Raw genomic sequence first — 22,811 nt, 5'->3', positions numbered from 1 at the left:
GGACTTAAAATTATCTTTTCACATCGAAGAATGTCTGTCAATTTTTCGTGAAAAAATGGCATTTTTGGAACAGCTTAAATAACCAATAAAAAGAAAATTCGTGGTTTTTTGGAGGAAGTTCGATCATATAAAAAATGAATCGGAAAAGTATAAATTGATCGAGGTCACGGGCCCGGTGAGTTGGCACGGAATGCCCTATACACGCGTACGAAAATCTGCCCTAAGGTTTACCGGGTGATAAATGATAAGTGTACGATTAATGCAGCGTAAAAAATTCATCGATTTACGGTACAATGAATTAATAACGTAGAAGTTGGAGCCTGTCTATATCCGGGTCAATTGAATCGAGACACCCTTTACATATAACATATGAACACTGCGTAATATGCATCACCTTTCTTTGTACTATATATAAATCGTACAGATGCATCCTGCATCCGGTGAATGCCACGGATTGTGCGCAAGCATACAGTGTATACATATATACATATAAATGTACATACATGTGTGTGTGTGTATTTAAATGGTGGCATTGAACCCCGATCCATTGATAATTTCCATTTCATCGAGCATCATAGCCGCATGCGTAATTAAAGTACACTCACGATGTTAATTGAATACAAACGAGTCAGTTATCGGCGCGGAAAAGGAAATCGATTTGAAAAATGAGAAGAAAGAGAGAGAGAAAAAAAAAAAAAAACAACAAAAAACAAAAGAAAAGTAAAGACGGTGAGAAAAGAATTGTATTTTTCGGCCATACAATATCGCACGAAAATATACAGCCTGTATGTTTATTACGGCTAGTCTTGTAAATCTGTAATAATTTCAAAGTCGTAGCTCTGTACGATAAAAATAATCTTCTAGTAAATAATCTATTTCGTATTACCACGCGAATCAGTTATTCATATGTCAAGGTTGGCAATTGCCATTCGTAAAAAAAAAAAACAAAAAAAAAAAAAAAAAAACAATCTGTTTACGCGACTGTTGTAATCTGTAATTTTTATGACCCGGGCAATGAGAAAAAAAAAAAAAAAACGCAGGAAATAAAGATCGTAACAGACAACACAGCGTACCCGTGTAATTATCCATCATTTTCATTATTACACACACGTCTATATGCAGTTGTAACACATCATAGATGCGCACAAATAGAATAGAATAGAATGGAATAGAATGGGATGTGTAATTTTCTCGACTATAAAACGGGGGAGAGGAAAATTACGGACGAGGTTACCGATTGCAGCTCATATATATATATATATATACACAAATGTGTAGACGACAGAAGAGGAGGGAAGACATGAAAGAGCAGCGGAAACGCCGAGCGTAAAATGTAAAAATTACAAAAAGAATATATGGAAAAAAAAAAGGCACGACGCAGACTCACCGTGACGAAGCACCGTATCCTGAATCGGTGAACAACAGCGTGATATAAAAACTAGTGGTTAAGAGAGACGCTCGATAAAAATATTTGGTGTTAGAAGTTTGACGCACATTTATCGATAGGTGCAATATTCGAGATGAAAGAAGGATTTTCGAAATCGTAGAAACAAGCGGGATTAGAAGAATTTTGTCACACGTCGATTCGTTCCAAAATTTTTTCCCTTTTTTTTTTCTTGTATAGTTCTTAATTTATAATCTCGAGATCTGTACGAAAATGGAAATAAATGAATATTATATTCTGGAATTGAGACGAGAATTTTATAGATAGAAATAGAAAAAAAATAAGAAAGGAATTCAATTATTGACGTGTTGTTTCATGTTTGAATGACCTGATATTATGATATGTGTATGAATTATACAGGATACGAGATTGAATAAATATAGTCGCCTATTCCATTTTCACATCTTTACGGCTCTAAGTTGCGTTTCGTTGAGTTCGCGTCACAAAAGTCTTAGACTATCTACTGGAGTGTTACACCTCTCTGAATCGAAAACGTTATCTCCACGTGTTTGTAAGTTTTCTTTTTTTTTTCCTTTCTACAGTCGTAAATTCAAACGTTGAAACAAACTTACTTGCTACTTTCATACTCGATTTACAAGAGAATAAAACAACGTGTTTCATAATCTGAGCTATAATGTTTAAAGAGCATATTAACTCTGTTCAATTAAATTTTTATACGACTAATATATCAGTTTGTCGCAGGTACAGAAAAATAAATGAAGAAGAGAACGAATAACAACAATCAAACAATAAACAATCAACCAAAACCATGAAACGATTAAATATCACAGATGGTAACAGCGCTTAATTACTCCGGCAAAAAATTACCGAACATTTTCAACACGAAAAAAAAAAAAAAAAAAAAAACCTTGGAAAATGAGTATTTTTAAAACACGACCTCGGAGGAAATGTTCTCGTTAAATAATTACTTTCATAATGTTTGAATGACAAAATTTGAACGATTTATTAATTTTCAAATAATTGCTATAATCGCATATGCCAACGATAAAATATCGCAGGTTTGAAAAATTAATTTCATTAGATTAGATTAAATTGAATTAAATCAAAATATACGAAATTGATGATTAAATATGTGATTTTGACGATTCGATGATAATCTGGGTGAAGATATAAAATTCGAAGTATGGTAATAATTGCTGACAATATTTTGTCAGGATTAATTAAATGCTGTAACCATCAAATATTAGAAAAGAAGAAGGCGCCACTGATTGGTAACCTAAATGATAATGATGAAAAAAAAGACGAATATCATCACTCACGTGTCATCCTGAAGTCTGTTGTCGGTTGCATTGACCTGATTGGAAGTCAGCGGTGCAGTCAACTGCCTGACAAGTTCGTCACGTTCCTTTTCCTTGAGCTGTATGGTTTCCTGTAGCCTCTGTTTCTGCTTCTGAAACTCTTTGAACAAGTCGCCGTTAAAGCTGGGTTCAAGAATCTCGCCATCGGGTCCAACGAGGGCGGCAACACCGACGGGTAAAGTTGGTTCAGGAATTTTCTGTTGCACCCCGGGTGGTTTATCCGCTAGTGAATCCCTCCGCGAACTTCTGGCAGTCGATGGAGCCGGAGATTCACGACCCGCCATCCGCCTTTCGGGAGTTGAAGCCGCCGAAGGATCGGCTCTGATCCCTGATCAAGAGAGAAGGATAGAAAGATGTCACGGTGTCCGTTAAAAGATCCGCAACAAGTTCAAAGACATTTTCAGGTTATTCAAGGACGTTCGGGAAACATGAAAATACACGAATGCAAAACGAAAAATGAGATTCGAGGCGGGAATACAGTTTTTAAAAACAGTTGCTGAGTGAACACGCACAATACTGTATACATCAATTCGCAGGAAACATTGAAAATAGAATATTTCTAGGTCTTTTTAAGAACGAGCAAAGTTCAAGAACAGTTCCAGGACCTCAAGGACTTCAAGGACCACTGGACGCCGTGGTCGTACAAATCGTAGAATGAAATTCACCGCTGCTAGAAGGAGGGAAAAAAGTTTCACCTCACCTTCGGGACTTTTCGACTGTCCCCTGGTCCTTGGAGGAGCTTTTGAAAGCGAAGCGACGTTGTTGGCAGCCTCCTGGATGGATGGTAGCTGTTGAAAGTCGGCGTAGCTCGAGCTTAGAAATACGTCACCCTCGTTCTCGAAGAGCCTGTCAACGCTAGTGTTCATAAGTTTGTTATTCTTAAAGCCTGTCAGATGAAAACTGGCGAAAGATGACCTCGACATTGGATTAATGTCACCAGTCGACATGGCCATCAGAGCAGCCGATGGTATGGGATTATTTTTAAGACCCGGACTCCGCGATCCGAGACCTTCGAGAGCGGGTACAAGACTCCTGGACATCATGTCGGCGGCTGAACGCGGCCTGGTGAACGGCATAGCGCTATGGGGAAAGGTCTTTGGCTTAATGGGGGTTATGAGCATGTGCTCGGTCCAAGACGTCTCGAGCGAGGGTCGTTCGAGACGTTCGACGTCGACGTTGAGGGTGCGTTGAGCGAAGGGAACGGCGAATGTCTCCGGAGGTATGCTCTGGAGCCATGAGAGGAGGCTGAGATCGGAATCGCTGAATCCAACAGAGCCATCCAGCAGCCTTGAGAAGTTCATCTCGACCTGCTCGCTCTCCTTCGACCCAGTGGCCTTAGCCTGGCAGTAATTGACGCACGACTCGTAAAGTATCCCCTTTATAACGAGTTGTATCATCCTGTCGTTTTTTGCCGATGTTACGACGCCGGTGTTGTCAGAAGACTTCCTGTCACCCGGCAGAAACTTCTCCACCAGCGGATACACCTCGCGAAAACACTGGACCCTAGCGTTGCTCGGATTCCAATCCTTGTACTGAAGATGGTCCGTCAACCTTGGAAGCGTCAGGAGCAGACATAGGCTCGAGTACTCGTCCTTGGAGGGCGCGACCTTCTCGAGGTCACTCAGTACCTTGACCACCTCCTCGACCGCGTTGTCGACGCTACCGTTTGCGCCCACGATCACGTTTGCCTCGGACTTTATACAGAGCAGCTCCACGTACTTGTGACGCAGTATCGAATAGGTGAACTTCCGCATGTCGAAATCCGGCAGCGCCTCCAACGGCTGAATGAACTCCAGGACGTCATCCCACTGCCCGTCCAGTATCAGCTGGCGAAGGAACAGAACGTCGTCGCTGTACTGACCGTTTATCACACCGGTTTCACGCTCCAGCGACAACTGCGATATGTGCAGGTCTCGGCTGTGCAGAAACTCGAGGGTCAGTCTCACGACGTCCTCTTCACGTAGGGTCAGGTGCGCCGCCGGCATTACGTACCGAATGCGCAACCTGGAAATAGAAAAATAAGAAGAGTGTTACGCCCTGGAGTACCAAGAAAATTTTAAGAATCTTAATCAAATCGGTCGTTATTAACCCCATCAGTCGCAATGGGACGCTCAGGGTCGCAAACTGTTTAAACAAATTAAGCTAAACGTGATGTCGCAACAGATCCACTTTGTATTTTTGAAAGACTTCCTCCATGATGGCGATATCGATAACACCTTAGCCTGAAGGATGTCGTATTTTAACCTGAAGATCGTAGGCTGCAGTCCTGTCGAAACGTCGTTACAATAAATTACTCTTCTAATAATGACCTGACTTCGACGAAATCGTCCCGTTACTGAAAGGGTTAACCTCCACTTGAATCAATAATTGATCTCAAATGAATCCATATTGTCAGAAAATTTTAACCCTGATGAAAAAATATCTCTATCGCAAATTTCGTCATGATATTCATTTAAAATTGGAGCAACTGCAATCGCACTTTCGCAATACGTTAATGATCATTCATGCAGGATGTATAATTGTATATATGTATAGTTTAACGTAAAATAAAACGCAAGTTCGTCGATTTAGACGATATAATAATGACGAAAGACTCACACACACGCGTATGAATTACTCCTTATTTCCAAGAAGGTCGACGTACTCAAAGCGATTTTTGAGCCGGCTCGTTCATCGCTGACGTAGCATTTCGTCACTCGCTTATCACCCGAGCCGACAGCCTGACATACATAAATTCATGAATTCCGCTCTAGAAATCTATATAGATCTACGATTCAAAGGATCCTGAATATGGTGCTATGTATGATTGGAGAGAGGAATTTTCATGTATCGGTGAAAAAATTTATTACGTATTCCAGCAAATGTGGGATAAAAGCGATGTTTAAGGTGTGATAAATACTTGGAAGATTGAAAAAGGTATATCGGGAAGAATTTATACGCGCAGATTTGCTGGTCAAAAGAAAGAGCGAGTGATAATGCATTCGGACGTTATTCCTTGGGAAGTATATTCTCTCTTTTCTCTCCTCGCGCAAATCCGCCACTCTATATTCTTCACGGATCCGTTTTATGTCAACTTGACGAGTTCCAAAATGTAGAAAAGACTGCCGTAACCCCGAATAAAACTTCCTACAGTGTGGAGGAATTTAGTACGCTGTTCGCCAACTTTCTCGGTCTGCGAACAAAAAGGGAAAACCAAATCCGCTGTCACAGACATAATAATCCAAGAAGTCTTGTCTGAATTTCGTTGTTTTCCCTGAAGAATAAGAATGTTGGTTTTCTTTCTTTAATATTGCCAATTTTGGCGCATAGAATATCGCTGAATTATACTTGCATCGTACCCAGTTATTATCGAGGCAACACGGTGGTGGGAAGAATCGTCATCATTTTCACTATTTACTCTATTGCACAACGTTGAAAAATTTGCTGCGTTCCTAAGTCAGCAGAATTCAACATATATAGGTAAGCCATGGCGGCTCTCGCCTAACTTGTTTCACTTTCAATCGCGGATTAGCGGAGTGCGGATGAAAATAATATGGAAACATTAGCATGGAGCTTTGTAAGTAGGAATTTAAAACCAAATTCAATTTAATACCATCGCGTCATCATTCAACCTCAACTCAAGTTTATCATTCGTGTAATAAAATTTGTCGAAGATTATTATATCAATAAAAATCAACAAACATTTGTTACCGTGACCACTCGACGAGCGATACAATTATAACAAAACGTATTCATCACAACTGTTTAATCAACAGAGTATAAAAGACATCCGTTCGCAAAAATATAAAAACTATCAACTTGTTTCAGACTTTGATCACAGTAGCTCTGCTACTGGATCCAACATTCGCGGATGTCCTGGTACAACCGGGTTACGCTCAGCAGTCGTTAGCATCTTCGAAAAGCCAAGCGATCAACGGGGAACAGAAGAACCAACAGATGACCGGCCAGTCTCAGTCCCAGCAGAACTACGCTGGAGCGCAACAGAATCTGTTGTTGCAACTGCTCCAGCACCAGCACATGCTTCAGCAACAGCACCTGAACAACATACATCAGTACGAACAAAAGCAGCTGGTCCAGATGCAACGACAACAGCTCCAGCACCCAATGGTCCAACGGCAAAAGGCCACGAACAACGATCAGATAGTGGGCATGATGCCCTTCGGCCTATCGCCTATCCCCGGTCTTATTTCGGGATTAGGAGACATCGCGACGGGGAGACTTTTCTCCATGGGACCTATGGGACTGAACAGCTTCACGATGGGAGGACTGAGGCCTCCTCTGCTGATGAGCCCGCAACAAACACAGCAAATGGTGAGTTGGATTGGTAAGGGTAGTCATTCGGAACGGATGAATATAAGATTTGGATATTCGAGGTGTACTGATTCCATTTAAATTTCCACCAGGTAGGGAGCACGCAATTTCAAAAATCATCCAACGGACTGCAAGACCAGACACGGACCAAACGTGAAGTCAGGGATGGCGCAGGTGAATCGGGATCAAAAAGATACCGACAGCCAAAGAATTCTCGGCAGCAGCTGGATGGCGTGGCCGCGAACTCGCCCGTAAAACTAAAGCCCGATACGACCGTCGTACCGCCTCAACAGAACCCTCAATCGCCCAGCAAGTCAAATGGTGAGTAGAAACGTCGATCGTACGAGCAGGTGAACGTGCATCACGACTGTGATAACGATAACATTCCATCTTTGTCAGATGATCACGTCGTCGGTGATAGCCGGAAAATCAATGACGACACTGTCGGGGGACCTTTGGACGATCTCATAGAAACTCTGAGAAGCAGCGGCCTGGCGAATCCTCTGATGGAGCTACTGAACGGAGGTGGATATATTCCGCAGTCGAATTTCCTCGGCAAATCATCATCCGGTATACCCCAGTTCGAGGAACACGTCGTAGGCCAATCCCATCAACAGCAGCAACAGAGTGACCAGAATCCGCTGATGTCCATGCTTGGACGTCATCAGAATCCGCCTTATACATCCTACGGTTATCGCCACCCTCATCATATGCCACCTCCTTACGGAATCCGTCCGACGAAGTATTACCCGTACAGAAACACGGCTTTGGGTTCTCCCTCGTCGCCGGTAAGTCTGACCTCGATACGACGGCAAAAGTAATTTCCAATCCCCTTCTATTACCGATAATCGGATTGTCATTTCAGATGAACGAGGGCGGTTCGACGCAGTTCCAAGGTGATCAAGGTCAAGGGTTCTGGACAGGTTCTTCACGTCAGATCCAGCCAGTAACCGGAACCGGCAACGTTCCTCAAGCCGGGGCTCCCGAGTCTCCAAAGTCGATCTCCAAAGCGCCGAACCCAGCGGCGAAGTTCGTAAGTGATCCGGTGATAAGGTACTCGGTGTCGCATAAAAAGAACGAGGATCCAGTCGTCGTGTCTCCGAATCCAAACACGTCGAAGGCGACGCAGCCGGCTGAAACATCGAAGCCAATCGCCAGCGAATCGCCGATGAATCCAACGCCGATCCAGAGCCAGACGTTGCTACCCGTGCACGGTGCAACCGGAAAGCCGCCAGTCATTGGAGCGCAATATCCGTTCAACATGGTCCCCCATAACATGGTCCAAATGATGGCACCGTACAATTCGATGATGCGAAGCATGTCGCCGTTGGTCGGAGCGGTGAATCCCACCGACCAGCTTTCCGGACTTTTGTACACCTTGGCCAACCAGCTGAGCGCGTTGGGTCGTGGCGGGGATCAGTACGGGATGAACGACAGGTTCCAAAATTACCGGGAGGCTAACTTCGGCCTAGGTGACTTGTTGGACAGAGGCTACGGAAGCTATCCTGGTCAAGGAAGCTACGGGACCATCTCCGGCATTGGATACAACGAGAGTCCTTACAGTACCACCAGTGGCTACGGTGACCCGTCTTTCCCGTATAATCAACAACCATTCATTTTCTGATCCGCTGGAGCGATTCACTGAGTATTAGTTCAGCTTGATATCAGGTCGTTTAAATTATTCATCATATATTATACAATGTGTAGTAACAGTGTTTTTAGAGTAGATTTTATTTATCGAATCACGTTTAATCCGTGTGTTTAACTTATCGGAGATTCCGTCCACATTTATATACCTAATCGTATAGCGTTTAGAATTTAATTTATCGCCGAAATTTTATAAGGCGTCTCATAACTTCCATCATATTTTTTATTACTATATATTATTTATGCTATTGTGTCGTCGTCGTCTTCTTCTTTTTCTTTATCCGTGTGAATATTATATATATACGTATATGTATAACATATATTTAATTTGCAAACGACTGTATTGTCCTCTTTCAATAAATGGATTTTATTGTAGAAAAGTAACACGTGAAGGAATGTCTTTCCCGTAAAATTCCTTCCATTATACGTACAACAATATTAACAAGAACTTGAATCGTCATCGACTCCTTTTGTCCGACATTCCAAACGTCTCTTTTAGTTTGTTGAATTGAAAAAAGCGCCCCGGGTTCATCGGTAAATGAACGTCGTTCCGTCCGGAAAAAGTACAAATCTAATCTTTCTCAATTTATCGCAAGCCCGAACCGACCTAACGTTAATCAAACGAATGAAGCAATTTATCGGAAAAGCTTCCCGCATCCTTCGCAAGAATTTGGAGTAAGTAAACGATGAAATCCGTTCGAGCTACCTGCAGGAGCAAATAATCCAGATCGAAATTCAATTTTCATACGCCTTCAAACTCCCCTAACGAATGTCAAACTATGGCTTTCGCACCGAGTGGGCGAAGATTTTAAATGAAGTAACGCTACTAATGATAAATGCATCTATAGAAAAATGGGAACAACAGCTGCAGGCAAGTATATGCAGTTCATTAATTATTCGATGATTAGACGGGTCAACACGAATTTTGAGCCTTGGTTCTAGATGTCAAATTTTCATTTCTTCTACGCAACTAATAAGTGAAAAATTAGTTTTATTAGATAAATTTCGTTCTTGTAGAGAACAGGACGATATTTCGGATTTTAAGAAAAATTACCCATTTTTTTCAAAAATTTGTTATACATTCGTTAAACCTCAAACGTAATCTCCCATCATGCTCTCATAATGTTGTCCCTGATAACGTTAATAACAATAAAGTCCATCACAACTTGGTGAAAACATTTTCCTTTTTCCTCCTCATAGGCACCCATATTACCTATCAACCAAAAACTTCAAGACTTATTTATCAGGGTAAAAAAGACAAAAACAAACTTTATAACTGATAAACAAAGGTTTTGGTTATTATTCTGGTTAGACTCTCTGAGGAAAATAAGTCACAATTCAGAATCAATAAAAGAAAAAACCAATTGAAATATGCCGATGAGGAAGAAAGTAGAAAATCACCTAATATAGGTGGAAGGTAACTAATAGATTTTCTGTTTTGAATGTAAGTTACTAGATGGCGCCACCATTCGCCACGGAGACTGTGATCAGCGAGTCGGCAAAGCCGATCCATTCTTTATCTCCTTGATTTTATTTACTGCGACAGGTTGCACACCGACGTAACAAGGATTGCCTGATTCAAGGAAAAACGTCACTGACCATCGATTATTTTAAAGAGCCGGTTTCGAACGTCAGTCATGACCTTCTAATTATTATAATGATGAGAGAAATTTCTAACGTATACGGTAAAATGGATTCGATGGTGATGATGATGTTGATGTTGATGTTGATGATGATGATGATGATGATGATGATGATGATGATGATGATGATGATGATGATGATAATAATAATAACAAGACAGATGACGATCGATTGAAACGGGAAAATCAAGTTCGAATCGTCCGTATGAACGGGTATGGAATAAATATTGAATTTTTCTCTTCGCTTCGTTCAACGCGAGTCGTAAGCCAGATTCGACTGCGGTTAACGATGTGGAAACAAACCGCCAGACTTGACAAATTTCCCCCTCGTCACTCGGTTAGAATTTTTCTTTTCGCTACCGATTCAGGCATAAAGTTGCACACGCTTCAAGTTGGACATCTGCAGGGGAGAAAATTGTTCCCCTACCAATTCGTCGAATCGTTAAGCAACTTGCTACAGGGGATAAACTGAATAACTTCTAAGTAATGATTCGCCTGTAAGAGGCGTAGAATATCAGAATTTGATATTGAGGGAAGAGTTTTAGACGGAAAAAAGATTGAGAAGCAAGCCGACGATTTTGATCAGAGATAAAAATGAACTCAGAGTTCACATGTGGAAGAATTCCGAATTCAATACACGCTTGCAGAATTGCAGGATTGGATTGCAGCCCGAGATCGAGTGTAGTCGGCATCGCGGTTCGATCGAGGTGATTGGCCTCCATGTAAAGTGATAAATCACCGTTCAAGGCCATTTCGATCGGGCGAACCTCTCGGCATAGGGTTTAGTTTCCTGATTTTGCTATTTGCGCCGCGTATATACCGTTAACCTGGTTCCAAAAAGCGCGGGCATTCGATCCGTGCGACAAACCATCTGACACCTTTCACCTCTCGATCTCCCGGCATTTCAAGATCACGGTTATAGTCCGTCGGAAGAGGTCTGATTCTGAATAAAACATATTCGAGATACAGCTGCATTTTTATGTATTATTTCCACACTCAGGATTGCAAATCTGAAGGAAATTTCTGAGTTGCGTAGCCGGCGTTTCGAGAAATAAGCAAAATTTGACGTTTTCTTGCTTTTTCTTAAAAAAACTGATATCGGTAGATGAAAAATGACTTGACCATCGAGTAGAGCGGAAAATTCTGCATCGAATTATACCCTCATAAGTCGGAAACGGAGTCGGATTAACAAATTAATAAAAAAGAAATTCTACTTATCGACGGCGTCTAGGGAATTTTCGTGAAACAATTTCTCTTTTCGTAATTTGTTAATCCAACTCCGTTTCCGACATATGAGGACACAACTCGATGTAGAATTTTCCGCTCTACACGATGGTCAAGTCATTTTTCATCTACCGATATCGGTTTTCTAGGAAAACGCAAAAAACGTCATATGTTGCCGTTTTCTCGAAACGCCGGATACGCAGATCAAAAATGATTTCAGATTTGATAACCTGAGGGTCGAAAAACCCTATAAACAAAAATGCAGCCGTATCACGAATATTTTTAATTCGGACCTATTTTTATTGGACTACAACCGAACACTTTTCACTAATCCTAGTCGCAAGACCAAATCAGCGTTGAAAGAGACAAACGTGTGAAGTTAAAAAAAAAAAAAAAAATCACCAGAGTAGACATGAAAGAAAAGAATAAGATGACCGAAGGAAAAAGACACTCGAGTTGTTACTCGTAGTACGTACTCTAGCGGTCAGATGTCAAGACAAGGTCGTACTAACTGGTTTTCAATTGCCGCGTTTAGCATCGTGATTTGACATGCGGTGACTGAATTTTAAGCACGCGAATTACTAGAGAGTATGGTTATAGAATTTTTTATACGGGCGCAGAGACACCAGAGGTATAAAAACATTCAAAACTCTTGTCACGAATCGACAACTTTTAAATCTTTGGTTAAAAATGTTGAAATTAACGTTTGCTCATCGACCCATTTATACCTACAATACATAATTAATGACGATTACGGGAGTTTTTCATTATACATATTTTACACCTGGTACCGTGTAGGTTTTAATCATCACCAGCAGCAATTCTACCAACATCGACGAGCTAAGGAAGCCAGATTTCAACTATCGGAATGAGATTATGCGCCTGACGTAGTTATACTATAAAAGCGGTGGATCAAGTTTCGTCAAGTTACACTATGCTCAAAAAAAAGAATAGAAAAAAAAAAGGAAACCGAAGTCGGAGTGTTTTCCAGAAGAAAAGGTTGAGACGATTTTTTCCAATTTTTGAAATAAAGCATATTAAAATCGAAAATTTTCACCTCACACTATGTAATCTAAATTGATAATACGCAACGTTTATAATTTACAATCAGATAAATTTTTGCGTTAGAATTCCAGAGGAAGTTTAAGCGATAAATTCACGGGTATTTTATAAACTTGAAAAGCGGAACGATCCAACAGCCTGATTCTTGTTTTCTGTACAGTAAGAAAAAATCTGAAAACCCTTCGGACGTTTTTATTTTTTCCTTCTCGCGACGACGAAGAGCAAAGGAGCCATTAACTCCGGTAATGAAAGCATTCACGAACCGTCTTAAGAATCGCGAGATACATTCACGAGGTATACATACGTAAGTTTGCTCAAGGATGATGAATCTTAGGGAAAAAAAGCTCCCTCGCCGCTTTAATTTTGCTTTTTTTTTGATTTTCCGCGCAGTTGCATTTATCGAGATAAAAATCTCTCGGTGCATGACTTGGGTTGAAAGCAGAAGCGGTAAGAAAAATTCATCCGACGGAATTCGCTTTTAATCCGTGAAACGCATTAAGGCGTGACGACTCGTGTTTCATCACTGTTTCTCATTTATTTCTTTACTCGTTTATTTACTCATTTATATTTCCGCTCGTCGTTTTCGTTTCCTCCCGAAAAACAAAAAAAAAAAAAAAAACAAAAACCGTCTATCATACTACGAGGGCAGATTACCTCAGACAGAAAATGTCAGAGAAGCGAAAAAAAAAAAAAAAAGAGGCGGAATGTTTCGCTTTTCATGTCGTCGTCGTCGTCGGCAGTGTTCTTCCTTCGACTGAGATTTTTGCCAAGCAGGTATTTCCGTTTCCGTTTCCTTTTTTCTTTTTTTTTTTTTTTTGCTTCTTGTTCTCTCGACGGTTTTCCGAATCGCCTCACAGGAAAAGATGAACGAAATTCGCGTGTGAGATGAATAGAAATAAAATATTTCTTCGTTATCGTCGAAATGTACGTGGGCGGAATGGTTCGGAGTTATATTTACCGAGACGGTAGATCCGTCAACGAAACCAGCGTAGTCTTTCTCTTTCTTTCCAACGAGGACGAGGGAAAACCCACTTTCGAAAATTGCCTTTCTCCGCGAAAAAAAAATCGCTTCGGCAAATACGGGAACCGTGCCTATAGATATACATGGTTCACACCCTGCAGTTTCAAAACGATCTACAGGCATACGCAAGAATCATGCTGCAAGTGAAAAGAGAAGATGAAAATACACGAAAAGAATTGCGGTGTGGACAGAGCAACGTGATTTCCCCCTGCATCCAACAACACGATCCCAATTTCAATTCCAATTTCAATTTCAATTTCAACTCCAATACACACCGAGGTTTCAATTTCGATTTTCAACAAGCGGATATATGCGCGGCGTATGTTTTGCTAAGGCTGACTATGTTATTCGTCAATCCCATCGCGCATGACGAATCTAACGATAACGAATCAAATTTCAAAAGCAATTATTTCATAACAATATTATACACGGTTTCAAACGCAAATTACACTGGTCAGCAAAAAAAAAAAAATCTTTTTCCAACGTTATTTTTGCTTACAAATTATAATTAAACACCGATCGTAGCAACAATATTTGTGTTAAAAAAACAAAACTTATCATGTTGGAAAGTTTAACCACTAAAATAGTCAGAAAATCCATCTACTAGTATAATTCTAGTTATTTTGTAGGTTCTTTCTACAAATTCGAACTATGTTTTGTATGTCCTAGTATTTAAATAGAAAGTGGTGTAAATTCAAAAATAATATATAACTAATTCTGAATTTTTAACAATAATAAACAAAAAAAGAATCATGTCACATCAGCAAAAAATGGAAAGCAGATATAAATTTGGCACACTGAAACCTTCGTATCTATATTTTATTATTTTTAATTTTTTTCATGGAAGAGGATTTCGTTGCAGACCTGTGTTACACAAATGGAATACAGATCTTATTTTTCAAGACACGTGTGAATGAATTTAACGGTACAAATAACAAAAAAAAAAAAAAAGAAAGAAAGAAACCTACAGGTAACCACGTGTCGACTGATCTCTTATCTGCGGAAAAGCATTTGCATAAGGAGAAAATTAACGGTAGCTTTTGGACTGAGAAAAATATTTCATTTACTGTTAACAAACGTATATTTGAATATGGTGAAATAAACGTGGCGTTATTGTTATCAAATTTTAAATGAGCCAAATACGAGTCGTTAACTGTTAATAAATTTCTATCGATCGACAAAATATACGTTTTTTAACAGTAAATGAACAATTTTCTCATTGTCAGTGTGATGCTGTGCAAAGTAAAAATTCAATCATCATTTGTTCAAGATTACAATAAAACAAGCGATAAAAGCTTACAGTACTAATGAAATACAATCCAGAAGTTTCGACGTACGAGCTAAAAGGATGAGAGACCGCATTATTTTCAATCAGTTTGATTCGCATCAAACTGACTCGACCATGGACGATTTACTCGACAAACCGACGCGATGTCATAAAAGTTGGCAAACGGTTTAATCAAGCTCCACATTGCTGAAACCATGCGACGCAAAATACTGCGCAAAACAGCTTCGCCTACGCGCAAATATACCTTACACATACGTATGTACACATGTTAAGTTGAGACGTGAGTATAGTACCAATATTATATACAGGAAATTCCTACAACCTAACTATACCGTCATGTTTATAGATCGGATCGCATCCGCGTGTTATTCGACTTAAAATCTCTTGTTCTAGTCCGGAGTAATTTGATAAAAGTAAGCGAAGCTCAAGCTAACAGCCAAACGTTTTAAACTTTTTGGAAACGAAATAACGTAGGTCAGTTTTATCCTTATACTTCTATAAAAGTATCAGGGGTTTAGGGTGTGTCAAAAAATTTAAATTTCGGTCTTCGCTACCTTTTTCGAACGAACATTGGAACGTTTAACCGCTAAGTTTGGCTGCTGACTTCAGCCTCGTCAAAATTAAACCCCAAAGTTTGTCAAACCGTTCCAATGCTTGCCCAAGAAGTTTCCTTCTTTATGATGACAAAATTAGTAACGTTATGAAACAATTGCTAATTCGCACCTTTACACTGAGAAAATTTTCATTTCTTACAGTAACTAGAAAAATTTGGCAAACCGCGATAAACGAGACGTACTCTTATTTTGAAAAGCCAACTTCTTTTAAAAGTAATCCTAAAATCGTTCAATAATAATTTTTTCTCACGTTACTAACTTCAGCCTGATACCTGTATACATAAAATCTAAACACCTTCGAACAGTTAGCCAATCCAAACCCAATAACGCTCATTCGGCTCAGTCAGCCTATTCGATAGTGGATTACCACAGTGTGGGAAGTGCAGAGGCGATAGTTTTCAGCCTCCTTCCTCGCACCTTCCCACGCCAACTAATAATTATTGTCTAAAACTTGGAGGACAAAGCGTAAGATCTCGACTGACAATAAAAATGGTTGTTCTTCAATAATCTCGTCGACCGTGTACCGTTGACGCGAAAATTGTACCGTGAATCATATCGTAACCGCATCGAGGAACAAGCCAGTCGTAACGAAATGGAATAGTTTTTTTTTTTTTTTATTTTTTTTTTTTTATCACGAATGTCCTGCCTCAACGCAGACTGTTTGAACTGAGGATCCGGTATTTGAGTTATCGTTTGTCACAACGCCGCCGCATCTCGAAGCAGCCAGATGACGAGTTATTGACAGAGTCAACAAGTCGGGAAACCCTAAGCCCGATGTCTTATCTTTGAATCCCATAACGTTTCACAGCTGCTAAAGTTCGACGATCTTGTAATAAACGACGATCACATTCACGAAGCTATGAAATTTTCACCGCTCCAACGATTATTCTTTTATTTATTTATTTTTTTTTTATTTTTCTTTACCTTTCATCACCTTTAGCGATAGAGGAAGAGTATCGTTTCCGTTCGCGAATAACTGTTTTCGATTTTAACAAATTTTTACGTTTTCGAACGTCTGTCGGAATTCGAAAAATGGGGTTTTTTACAAAAATTTTTTATTTCGCTGCCAATTCCTATCAGTTTCTTCGGAGTTTGAATTCCATTCTGCAGATCGACGTATGATAACTGAATAACTCTTCAACGCTGACTGAACATTGTTGAAAAACTGATCGACTTGTCTGAAAAAAAGTGTCGTTGCCTGTAACTATATAATAATAACACAAATTGCTCGCAATTAAGTTTCATTCAGCGAGCTATAGATTTTGGTAAAGGTGAACATGTTGAAAAATAATAATAATATAATAATAATATAGAGTAAATTTACTTCTTCTTTTTAGCAGCCGTTGCAGATGTCCGTCTAATGTTATAACGAGGAGAAGAAGAGTCCATGTAATGAAACGATGACGTAAACTGTTCGTTTGTATCACGGATTTTTGTATAATATGATAAATGAACAAGGTGTGAACAAGTATTCCTTTCACCTTTCAGAATAATGGAAACGATTCTGGTTGCCGGTGAGATGCGTGTGACCGTGAATAGAAACTCGTCAAGATGGTATCAAAGATAACGCGATAATCCAGGGGGGCATTTGCAGAAATTTCAGGAAATTACTGGGTATTTGAATCAATTTTTTTCTAATGCAGGAAAAGTTTTAAAAAAATATTAGAGGTCTTAGGTGTGCATTTGTTATGTCGTTTTCAAAGTAAATTAGCCTTCATTAGATCCTCATTTAAATTTATCAGGGTGATGCACAGTGTGCAATTTTAATAGAGCGTAAAAAGGCGAAAATTCATTGCGCGCAAGGTTTCTCGCTTAATATTTGTAGCATGGAATACGAACTTTTCTGGCATAATCTACTCGCGAATGCCAAAAAAATAGTCGTAGGATTTTTTCAATATCTTCATTTTGAAAGAAAATATATCATTTTTTAGAATAATGACAAAAAATGAACCGTTCTTCAACATCAAATTTAGGGCATCTCACTTCCAGCTGACAATTTTGGCAAAATCCTATGACAATGCGTGAGAAATACTTTGAATAAAAACCAACTTGTAAAAGTTTCGGGTGAATCGTTCGGAAACCGTAGGAGAAACCTTGCGCGCAAGTTTGAAAAACCAAAAGTGAAGAAAACCGCATTCAAAGTTTAAATTCTCAAAGAGTCGCAGTACGCAGACTCATGAAAATAAACGGTCTTCGACCACGAAAAATTGTTTTAGATCCAAAATCGATACGATCCCATTAAGAGGTGGCACAAGTGCTTGTAAAAACAAAAAAAAAATGCAAATCTCCCCTCAATTAATCAAACATGGTACATGTCACAGACAATCAGTTGTTAAATCACTACTCTCGAATCTGTGCGACACGCCAGCAACCAAAAAAAAACCCAGGGTCATTTTCCTCCCGATCGATTAGAAGCAAGCGATCCATACAACGATCGACACATCGCACGGATGCATTTAGGTACGAAATAATTCACAGACCGAGCGGAGTCTCTTTTCACTTGCTTTTCAATATTTTCACGATTAATCCCATGACGTCGGTATCGCACGGAGAATTTAACCCACGTGAAATCGGCGGAGTTTCACGCGTGATGTCGCGAGGCGAACTAACCAAAGGAGAAAATCTCCTCTCTGGCACGTAACTTTTCGCGAATTTGTGCGAGTGCGCGTAGCTCAGTTCGGCGGCCAACACATCCCCATAAAATCCCCATGCACCCCCACACGTCGTACCTTCGCTGCCCCTTGTCGCGGTTTTCTCTCTCTCTCTCTCTCTCTCTTTCTCTCTTTCTTTTCTTTTAGTTTTCTTCTCTCTCTCTCTCTCTCTCTCTCTCTCTCTCTCTCTCTCTCACCCTCCGCGATGAGTCAGAGGACCGAATCGATGCGAGAACTTGATAGAGATTCGAGGCATGCATCTAACACGACTATAGAATACACGCGTGTGTGTAAAGAATTCGATGACGTCAGCAATAAAAACCCTCTTCTTCTACCACTCCATTCACCGTTCTCGTTAATAACAATTCGCAAGCCTTTCAAATATGAATTCATTGTTGGTCAGACAATGCAGACTCTTCTGAATTATCAAAGTTCAGGGTATAAATCTTTTACTCATGTTTAACAAGCGTTCAAACATCTTTTCATATTTTGCTTATCCTGTAACAACTTGCGAAGTTTCAAATATTTCGCTCGATTTCTTTGCGGTTTGTTCAGTGCGGCCACAAATTGGGGAAAAAAACAAAACCCCCTAGTTTTCTCCAGAAATTTTCCCTGTTCCAGTAAAGTTACTAAAACCAAAATCGTTCCGTTTTGTTAACTCTATATTCGATATAAAATTAAATTCGAATTGAATAAAAACATTGTATACGTTACAAAAAAAAAAAAAAAATCAGTTGGCTTGCCAACCATTACAGAAAACTGACATTCTTAGTTTCTTCCACGTCCAAATTAAAAATCTCCCGATATTTACGGGTTTTCAAGATGTCTGCAAATAATTTTTTCCAAAATTTTACGTCATCAAATGATTTCTATCGAGTCGACGATTTTATTATTTCTAGTATTATCCAAATTTTTTTTTTTCTTTTTTTTCCAAATCGCGGCCGCAGCTGCATACACGCACTACGCGTAAAAATAACCTCTCTGAGAAAATCGCGAGTCGTCTTGTATAATACGCGGGTACGCAGAGAGGGTAGAGAACCTCGGCAGCTGAAGGCGTGTTCCATTCAAAAGAGCCGAGTGTGAGTTCGAGTGGCAAAGAAAGGCTTTGCGGGCTGAGGGAGCGTCGGCAGCGACGCGGTTGAATCGCACTTTACAACTTTACGAGTAGAGGAATGTATATATATATATATATTTTCAAACGCACATATGGGAAATTCCATGCAAACCCGACTAACGTCTGATCCTCGCCATTTCCGATATTGTATAAAAACAAAAAATCTCTGCAATTGTCCCAACTCTAAAACGATACCCTGAATTTTTCCATATTTTTTTATCCAACCGTTAAATTATTTACGAATATCGAAATTTATTTTGAAAAGTACCTCATTTGAAATGCTCGAAATATTTTCAAAAACTGTACTTTCCATTCCATAGATTTCAAGAGCGGAAGCCATGATGGCTCGATTTTTGTTATTCCATTTTTTAACCGCACTTCCAATCGTATTTTTGGTGGGTTTAAACATTTTTTTCAACGGTATGAGAATTCAAAAATCGCTCCACAATGGAGACTGTCTAGAAATATTCTAAGCGAAAAGTAAAGGTTTTGTGAAATTGTCGTACTGTTGAAGCGATTTTTTGATCGACCGACAAAAAAAAAAAAAATTGCAAGTGGTGATAAAAATGGAAAAAAATCTACTCGTCATGGAGCCGATCTTCAAATGTTCGGAATAGAAAATACAATTTCTGAGTATTTTATGAGCGTTTTACATGAGGTCCATTTCAAAAATCAATATCGATATTCATAAATAATTGAGCGTTCGAATAAAAAGTATGGAAAAATTGAGGGTACTGTTTCAGAGTTGGGACAATTGCAAAAATTTTTTTTTGGTAAAACAAAATCGTAAATGGCGAGAGTCGGACGTTGGTCGGGTTCCCATGGAATTCCCCTTTAAAAACTGTTCGAAATACGTTTCATTACTTTCCAGAATTATCTTCCAGAGAAATGAAATCGAACCAAAAATTATTCAGAAAATCGGAATGAAGGATAAATAAAAAGAAATGTTCGGTATATCGGCAGCCTTAATTTTCAGACACGCGTTTGGTTATAAATATTTTGCAATCTAGATTTGAAATTCGAAGCAACTTCCTTGCACATAATCGGGATCAACTTTGCACGCGATGCGATCTGTCCAAATGCCATGTTTGCCGTGTATTAATATGTTCGTGTAGAAACCGTACACAGCGTATACATATGGGGCATTCCATGACATTTCCATCAAGATTCTACGTCGATGTTTCAGATTTGATTTATAATTTTTTGTATGAAATTACACGACTAAAACGCAATCGTAATTTTTCTTCAGAATTTTTCGACCCAGCGTATCTAAAGTACGATTTAAAAATTTGAAAAAAAAAAAAAAAATATCTTATAGAATATAATAAAATATTTGACACTTCAGTAATTTGCAATCCAATAATAGTATTATTTTTTTTTTTTATTGTTGTTTTTTCTTTTTATTCATCTTTTCAAGTCACGAAATCTCGATTTTCTAACGGGCGTCAAAATTTTTTTTTACCTTTTGTAAGATTTTTCTGAATTCTTTCAGATTTTGTAAAAGTGGCGTATTGTTTTCAAATTTCTAAATCATACTTCAAGGCACGCCGAGTCGAAAAATTGTGAAAAAAAAATTGCCATTGCATTTTTCGGCATATATTCTTTCGTAAAAAAAATAATTCTAAAGCCAATCTGATGCATCGACGTAGAACTATCATTGAGATGTCATGGAATGCCCCATACAGATTACAGTCTCAATGTCATGCACGCGATTCGACATTACGGTAGTACATACCGTGGTTTGAACGTTATACATCAAAGTTTCGGACATGGAATGAAAATAGCTTTCCAATTACAGGCCGTGAATGTTCAGCAGGTAAAACGTGCGTCGGTCTATCCATATCCATATATAATCCATGACGTTGATATTGATTATACACATACGGGGAGAAGACAAACTTGAACTGCGGAGAAAATTTGAAACACGGTGTTTTTTTAATCAATTTCTTACACACGAAGACGTGAGACTAAGATGATAAAAATTTAAGAAAAAAAAAGGAAAGAAAATAAAAATTCACCCAGGCAGAACATTTTTTGTTTCAAGATAAAGATAAAGAGACGATAGAGGATAAAACCGTAAAGGCTTCTTGTGTAATTAACGAAGCGCAGGTGAATTTACGCCTTTAAATATATTTATATATTGTACATAATTAGTACGTAATACATGATGATTACCGACTGATTTCTCATTTTTCCTACTAAATACATGATTCTTTTACGACTCGAGACGTTGATACTCGTATAACGAACACACCTTTTCGAAATTCCCAGGGAGCTTTGAGTTAATGTATATATAAAGCGCGTAATCTAGAAGAGGGAAACAAGTTCGGCGCAAAGAAGAAGAAGAAGAAGAAGAAGAAGACGAAAAAGTAGAAGAAGAGAAAGTAGGCAACCCGCTGATCAAATCTGGCTGAATAGCCGACTGATCCGTCTTCTTCCTTTCTTTTTTTCTTTCCTCAATTTCTTTCATTTACGTAACTATTCACGATCAATGTGCTAAAAAGAAGAAACACTCGACTCTGTATTTTGTCCTTATCAGTATCTTCGTAGTCTGGATTACGAACGAGTTGAGCATTTATTGAAAAAAAAAAAGAAAAAGAAAATAAGAAAAGTGTACAAATTTTTCGTTTTTCAGAAATTTATTGTCCTTTTCTTTCAAAACTTTCATCATCATTGATAAGTTACAAAGCTTGATAATTTATTGCATCAAACTTCGAATGCAATTCGAAGGTATCGGGAGAAGAATAGCAGATGTGTAAAATTGGATAAAAGTTGTTTAATATAATCACGGATACTCGAGTGAATAATTAGGCTCGGAGAAAAAGTAGCTTGACATTTACGCGTCCATCGTATGTTCATCATTATTCGCGGCATATTAGCATGGTTGTTAAAATAATAGCTGGGAGAGTTGGAAAGTAATTTAATTATAGGATGCGATATATATATATATATACACACACATGTAAGGTTAATGGTGTGTGTATACTGCATATATTAGGTCGGTAACAGTGCACGAAGATAAAAAAAACACGTAAATAAATTAGCGGAAAAAAAAGGTGTACGTACATTTGTCATCGAAATTTACCAGATCGATGTTATTAACGTTAATGTAACGAAATATGAAATATAAAATGATCGTTTTGGAAGTTTAGAACGACTTTAAAGAGGTTTAATATTAAAAATTTGACTACGCTTCGCTTGTTGAAAATATAATACTCAATTTGAAACGATTCTAAATCGCGGAATAACGATTTTTGGTAAAACAGAATGGTTCAATTTCTTAAAAATTTGGCTAATTTGAATATCGTAGTAAACGCAGGTATGTCATTATGCCGCATACAGGCACGGATTCGAGCTTTCAGGCTTTTTCATCTCCGGTTTATTATCGATCCCTGGTACTGTGTACAGTCCTTGATTTTAAGCCCTTCCCAACCGCTTGACATGCCTCTCAATATAATCCAAGAACCTCGTGA

General features: G+C 38.9%; 2 protein-coding genes across 6 annotated transcripts in view; one reads left to right on the top strand and one right to left on the bottom strand.

The window, feature by feature from the left end:
* LOC124296943 (WD repeat-containing protein 47) overlaps positions 1-22,811 on the bottom strand; it is a 101,634-nt gene that overhangs the window by 63,619 nt on the left and 15,204 nt on the right. For 2 of the 4 annotated variants that reach the window (XM_046747413.1, XM_046747411.1), the window contains exons 2-3: positions 3,464-4,767; positions 2,725-3,091 (exon numbers count right to left, since the gene is read on the bottom strand). In XM_046747413.1, coding sequence (XP_046603369.1) covers positions 2,725-3,091; positions 3,464-4,748 — 1,652 coding nt within the window. In that variant the 5' untranslated portion in view covers positions 4,749-4,767. Of the gene's footprint in view, positions 1-2,724; positions 3,092-3,463; positions 4,768-16,897; positions 17,055-22,811 lie in introns of those variants that run through there. The other 2 variants (XM_046747409.1, XM_046747412.1) reach the window with 2 other exon arrangements.
* On the top strand, positions 6,248-9,001 carry LOC124296944 (uncharacterized). 2 transcript variants are annotated; one of them, XM_046747415.1, is made up of 5 exons: positions 6,248-6,319; positions 6,571-7,074; positions 7,171-7,395; positions 7,474-7,862; positions 7,940-9,001. In XM_046747415.1, exons 1-5 carry the CDS (start codon positions 6,310-6,312, stop codon positions 8,696-8,698), a joined length of 1,887 nt encoding a protein of 628 aa, XP_046603371.1. In that variant the 5' UTR covers positions 6,248-6,309; the 3' UTR covers positions 8,699-9,001. The 2 variants fall into 2 exon arrangements, with proteins under 2 accessions (XP_046603371.1, XP_046603370.1); XM_046747414.1 differs by having other exon boundaries at positions 7,167-7,395.

The sequence above is a fragment of the Neodiprion virginianus genome, chromosome 2, assembly GCF_021901495.1.
Source record: "Neodiprion virginianus isolate iyNeoVirg1 chromosome 2, iyNeoVirg1.1, whole genome shotgun sequence".
Classification (NCBI taxonomy): domain Eukaryota; kingdom Metazoa; phylum Arthropoda; class Insecta; order Hymenoptera; family Diprionidae; genus Neodiprion; species Neodiprion virginianus.
The sequence above is the reverse complement of the archived record's forward strand: the minus strand, read 5'-3'. Positions and strand labels throughout refer to the sequence as shown.

Coding starts and splice junctions, on each gene's coding strand:
- LOC124296944 (XM_046747414.1), top strand. CDS start 6,296: ATGGAAACATTAGCATGGAGCTTT. Junction 6,320..6,570: donor AAACATTAGCATGGAGCTTT/GTAAGTAGGAAT, acceptor AACTTGTTTCAG/ACTTTGATCACAGTAGCTCT. Junction 7,863..7,939: donor TGGGTTCTCCCTCGTCGCCG/GTAAGTCTGACC, acceptor TTGTCATTTCAG/ATGAACGAGGGCGGTTCGAC.